The sequence below is a fragment of the Sander vitreus genome, chromosome 6 (assembly GCF_031162955.1).
Source record: "Sander vitreus isolate 19-12246 chromosome 6, sanVit1, whole genome shotgun sequence".
NCBI lineage: Eukaryota > Metazoa > Chordata > Actinopteri > Perciformes > Percidae > Sander > Sander vitreus.
Window position 1 is genome coordinate 11,065,772 of NC_135860.1, and position 6,000 is coordinate 11,071,771.

Consider the following 6,000-nt stretch of genomic DNA (forward strand, 5'->3'; position numbering starts at 1 on the left):
GGGGGGGGCTTAGGAACATTTTGGGGTAGCTTCAGCCCCCCTAAAAAACGACGTCCCTGGTGATGACGGCAGGACGTAGTTTAGATCTTTAGTGCGCTTGCATAACTGCAGTGTGAAACCAAAACTTACTGGATCAAATGTATACAATGTAACAAAAACATGAACCTTGGTTCGGACGTTCAGGTGTGAAAATGCAAGGGGGTAAGCTTCTCCTCGGACCGCGTAGCTCCTATGGCGCCATTTTGATGCTACCAAGCCATCACCTCCCGTTAGCATTCCATTGACTGCCATTCATTTTGGCGCCACTTTGACAGTGAATAACTTTACATCTGAAGCGTTTAAAGACTCTATTTGTCCATTGTTTATTTCTAAAGAAACACGACAATGTATAAAAGGCTCCATTACCTTGTACCTCACGTTATGGCTCCGTAGCAGGCGTTTTTGTAAAAATAAGCTAACGATTGTGTCATAACCACGGGACTTACTGTCGCACAGTAGAGAAATTACCGTACAGTACAAGAGAAGCGCACTGGCAGTTTCGTCTCACATTAGCTGTTTAAGTGTAATTACTAATGTTAACTAGCATTTTAGTTAGCAATAATTAGCCTGTGTCCATGTTATCTCCTTACATATACCTACGCTCTCCGTCTCTGCAAGATTCGGAATGATTGAGCTACCAGAAGACTTACAACTTTCAGACAGGTTGTTCACGTCACATTTACATCGTCTCTCTCAGTTGGAGGCTGCGCAGTAACGCTCAGCCATCACCGGAAAAGTGCTTCTAATATCCTTCATTGGTCTCCGTCCAGAGCAACGGGATCTGTTGGTCCATTATATATATGTCAACGTGAAAATGCCCTAAGTGATTTTGTTTCCTGGTGTTGTTTGTCTCTTGCCATTTCACTGAATCAACCATTTTTTGAGGCATTCTATCTAAAGACGTGGGTTGGTTTTCCTGTGACAGCCACATTCAACAACTATGGTTGTGAACCAGGCCATCTGCAGAGCTGCAACCATGTCTTCACAGCACAAATCCATCCATGTCAGGGTAAACTATTAGAAAATACATCCTGTGCTATAACACATGTAACGATGCAATCCCACATATAGAGTAGAGCCCGACCAATTTCTCGAATATAGTGTACTCTGCATAAATGACACATGGAACGTATAGTTAAAAATATATATCATGTAAACTAGCTAATGCAGAGATACCAAGAGAAATTGTAGTTTTACTAAATACTACTTTAAAAAGGAAATGCAGGCATTATGCACTCCAAGATCGATCAATCCACGTCATATGAACAATTGCTACATTGAATTTTAAAATGCTTTTAAATGCTAATTTCTCCAATAGCACTACTTTATAATTTAACATACTTCTTAAAAGATTCATAAACACATTTTCAGCCATGCAGTTTGAGTACAGACCACCCGACAGCCAACGAAAATTTGCTTTTCCAATATCCAGAATAATTTTTTCCAGGAGCCTGATTGGTCAAAAATAACCTTGGGGGTGTGTTCAGCAGGGAAACAGGAGAGGAGCCGTTCCATATAAACCAGGACTCCAGGTGAAGTCTCTCATCGACAGGCTCACACAGCAACCATGAGGTCTCTGGTCTTCGTTCTGCTCATCGGAGCTGCTTGTAAGCATGTGTCTTTCTGCTTGTGTTCTGATCACTGAATTAAAAAAACGGTCAGTTTGTTTGTTGCTGACTATTTGACTTCCTGTGTGTTTTCAGTTGCCACCGAGGATGACAAGATTGTTGGAGGGTATGAGTGCACGCCCTACTCCCAGGCCCATCAGGTGTCTCTGAACTCTGGCTACCACTTCTGTGGGGGCTCCCTGGTCAACGAGAACTGGGTTGTGTCTGCTGCTCACTGCTACCAGTCGTATGTCACATGTCAAATTATAAAGACAAGAATCCATCTGCCTTTAACAGGCATCATGAAACTCAGCTGTCATTCATCCTCTCTTGTCTCTACAGCCGTGTGGAGGTGCGTATGGGAGAGCACAACATCAAGGTCACCGAGGGAAAGGAGCAGTTCATCAGCTCCTCCCGCGTTATCCGCCACCCCAAATACAACTCCTACAACATCGACAATGACATCATGCTGATCAAGCTGAGCAAGCCCGCCACCCTCAACCAGTACGTGAAGCCTGTGGCTCTGCCCACCAGTTGTGCCCCCGCTGGCACCATGTGCAAAGTCTCTGGCTGGGGCAACACCATGAGCTCCAGTGAGTAACTACATTTTAACTAGCTAGGAGATACACAATGTTTCAGGGCAACATTTTGTTTTCATTTGTGTTATTCTAAACCTGTTCCACCCATACTTGGTTTTACACATTGTAGCTGCTGACGGTAACAAGCTGCAGTGCCTGGACATCCCCATTCTGTCTAAGAGAGACTGTGATAACTCCTACCCTGGCATGATCACTGAGTCCATGTTCTGCGCTGGATACCTGGAGGGAGGCAAGGACTCTTGCCAGGTATAACAAGAGGACTCTGCAGCAGTCCTTATCATAGACCAGTGCATCTTAGTTGCAAATCCAGAATATCCAGAATTGTATTTACATGTACAGTTATTCTCTCTCTCTAGTTAGAGTTATGAATATTAAGTATAATACAGCACAGTGTTTTGACTGCAGTGCATGTCTCTCTCTCTCTCTCTCTCTCTCTCTCTCTCTCTCTCTATCTCTCTCTCTCTCTCTCTCAGGGTGACTCTGGTGGCCCCGTCGTGTGCAACGGTGAGCTGCAGGGTGTTGTGTCCTGGGGCTATGGATGTGCTCAGAAGAACAACCCCGGTGTCTACGCCAAGGTAAACCTGAAATATCTCTTTGCATTGAATAATATAGGTGTTTGAAACTTTCATTCCCAGTTAAGACCTAAAACCTTGTTCTGTCTCCATTCACAGGTCTGCCTCTTCAACGATTGGCTGGAGACCACCATGGCCACCTATTAAGTCTGATCCTGCGATCACCATGCTCACTTTCTTCCATCATTCTAACTTCAGTATTGTTGAGTTTTGAATAATGTGCAGCCATTTTCCATCTGAGTCAATAAAGCCTTACATCTTGACTTTCAAATGACGTTTCTCTCAATTTCTGCCCGTGTTTTCCTATACCATGATACTTTAATCACAATACTTTAAAACAAACTTGATTTTTCACAAAGGTGTTAACCTGTTTACTGCACTACAGGATACATAATAAACAATGTAATTACTTCTTCTGATTTTGTATCAATCAACAACTTCTCGTTCTGTTTTACTCAACCATCATTAATAATATATATACTGTACTGAAAACCAATTCCATTGCCTAGGTAGTGTGGCTAATAATCTATCTATAATACTTTAGCTAGTATTAAAATTGGTTTTAAGCCTCATGAGAACACAAGACCAAATGCAGAATCTGAAGTACTACTTGCTTTTATCCTTTTAAATGTCCATTAAAGGCCCAATATGTAATACTGACAGCTAGCGTTTAAAATGGTTACTGCAGTCCAAATTCAAAATATTGGAGAGAGTCGTCTCCCCCGGCCCCTCCACCCGAGCGGGGAGGATCACGGGGGTTGCCAGGTTGCGAATGTTGAACCCAACGTCACACAATGTCAATGTTAGCTAGATGCTAGTCTTACATTGCCAGACATTACTTCACAGCGCAGTGGAGTTGCTAGATGCTGCTATGTTTACTGCTATATATCTATCTATAAATGACTGAAAATGCCCATTACTACTACATTAGCTGTGATATAAATGAATGAAGCTCAACGCTTACCTGTTCAGGAGGAAATTAGCTAACTCTGCGTCCTTTTGGGCTCTAAGCTACCTCCATCTTTTAAATGCATTTCCAATGTTTACCACTGTGTTACGTCTATGGTCATGCAACTGTTTAGAAAGTTTTTTTAGGTCAGGGAAAATAAATCTGTTAATCCAGTTTGTTTAGTCGCTGCTACCATGGCTGCAGCCAGCTCGTTGTTTTAGAGCATTTGCGTTTCATGTCTGGCAACCCCTGTGTCAAAATGGGCAGTTGACAACAACACACAGGCCAAAATAAAAAGACATTCGGTCACGGAATGGAAATTCCAAAAGGAGAAAATCTTGCCTTTAGCATTGTTATCAGAGAAGATAGTATTTTAACATAGCATGTTTCCTTAATATTTGATGACATATTGTGGTCATTTTTGGATTAAATACTGTAAATACTGTATATTACGTATTGGATCTTAAAATACATAATTGCAGCTAAATGTCGCACCATTTCTTTCACTCACTTTGGGGTTCATTGTATTTGTTGTTTTATGATGATTCTAATAATAAAGATAATAATAACCTATTAATACGTTTCTATTAATTTTAAACAATTACTTAAACCCTTGTAAAATTTAATCAGCTCTGCAAATAGCCCATTACTGCAAAAGTCACGTCAAGTTAAGCCAATTTATTAATAGAGCAAACAACCCCTGGATACGAATGACAGAACGATAAACAAATGCGATAGACAAAATAACAGCACTGTAGTTGTTAATTGTGAGAGAATATGAACAGAAAATCATTTCACTGATAGACATCAGAAGCTGAGATAGAGCTGATAAAAATAGACTGCGATGTTCTTTCTTTTCAAATGTGACATATGTTATTCAAAGTAGAAATTTGGTAGCATATTTAGTGGCACAATATGTGACTGTATGTCATAAACTGGGTCGAAGTAGAAAAAAGATCCAACTGAATGACAAATGACAAATAATAGGCTACTGTCTCAGTGTACTGTACTTTTTGTGATTATTATCAATTCATCTGAATGTATCTTTTCAATTGTTTTATTAGTAAATATTTTCTTTATTCTTTAACTCACTCTTCACTTTGACAATATTGTTCTCGCGACACATTATCACCATGCCATTAAAATTGCTGAACTGAACTGTATTGAGCTAAATTGAGAGAAAGAGCAATAATTCATATATACATGTTGAAGTAGTTGGTCTGTATAGGAGCACTGTCCCTGCAGTTATCATTTGGGAAGGCCAGAGCCACTAAGTGAGTCAATCTGTGAGAGAAGCTCCATCTGGCACTGCATCTGGGGCCGAGTCAAGGTCAGGATGTTGATTACAACCTGTACAAGATAGTGTACTGTACTCACACCAGGCTAGTGCAACAACCAATCAAACTAAAATACATATAGTTTCAAGTATTTCCATAAGTATATATGGCAGCATTTTTCCATCAGCACTATTTGAGGGTTTGATTGGTCAACAGCACCAGAGCACCCAAGGAAAATCGTTGCATCTCCATGTGGCATCAACAAATCATGAGGTCTCCGGTCTTTGCAGAGCATACTCCTTGGAGTTGTGTGTAAGTACCACATTACGAAAAAATTGTATATCCGACCAGATAATCTGATTGGTCAACTAGACATTTAGAATGCGCTCAAATCAGCATGACAGCACACCCAGAGCCATTTCCACATTTACTCCTTTTGCTGATATACATCTTTGTTTTACATTTGTTCTACAGGAAATCATCTCTGTTGTTTGAAGTTCGCGGACGTTAGTATCTAAATCTATCCATGGAAACAATATTTTTTTCTGCAGATGTCTTAGTTATAACAGGATAGAGCTAGCAAAGCAGTTTGGTGTTTAGGCCCTATACTTGCGGTAATTATTCAGTTTGGGAAATCCTACGATCTCTACAAAGCGAACGTTAGCTTAAGTTGTCTGGCTGACTAAACAGTCATTTATTTTGAGAGTGAATTGCCCCACAATATGAATACAGTTTGATTATAACTTTTATTTTGCTGGTAACCGTGGTTGTATAATCGCAATATTACACGAGAAGGTTTGATTTAACGTCATTATTGGCACGACAGTGATGCGGCTAGGACCGAGGTGCTTGCGCTGAGGTTCTTAAGCATCACTTAATGTATTGCTTAAATATATTTAGTGTGGAAAATAACAATTTTGTTAAGATTGTGGATTCATGATCTACCAAAGAACATCT

At 40.4% G+C, this 6,000-nt stretch overlaps 1 protein-coding gene across 1 annotated transcript; it reads left to right on the plus strand.

Annotated features, from left to right (window-relative positions):
- The first annotated feature begins 1,578 nt into the window (after positions 1–1,578).
- Positions 1,579–3,002, plus strand: LOC144519399 (trypsin-1). The gene is made up of 6 exons (XM_078252485.1): positions 1,579–1,646; positions 1,743–1,893; positions 1,989–2,239; positions 2,355–2,491; positions 2,719–2,820; positions 2,917–3,002. Exons 1-6 carry the CDS (start codon positions 1,607–1,609, stop codon positions 2,962–2,964), a joined length of 729 nt encoding a protein of 242 aa, XP_078108611.1. The 5' UTR covers positions 1,579–1,606; the 3' UTR covers positions 2,965–3,002.
- Positions 3,003–6,000: the final 2,998 nt, after the last annotated feature.

Excerpts from the sequence above, each read along its gene's own strand:
- LOC144519399 (XM_078252485.1), top strand. The coding sequence starts at position 1,607 with ATGAGGTCTCTGGTCTTCGTTCTGCTCATCGGAGCTGCTT. Across the intron at positions 1,647-1,742 it reads TCTGCTCATCGGAGCTGCTT|TTGCCACCGAGGATGACAAG; the intron begins GTAAGCATGTGT and ends GTGTGTTTTCAG. Across the intron at positions 1,894-1,988 it reads GCTGCTCACTGCTACCAGTC|CCGTGTGGAGGTGCGTATGG; the intron begins GTATGTCACATG and ends TTGTCTCTACAG.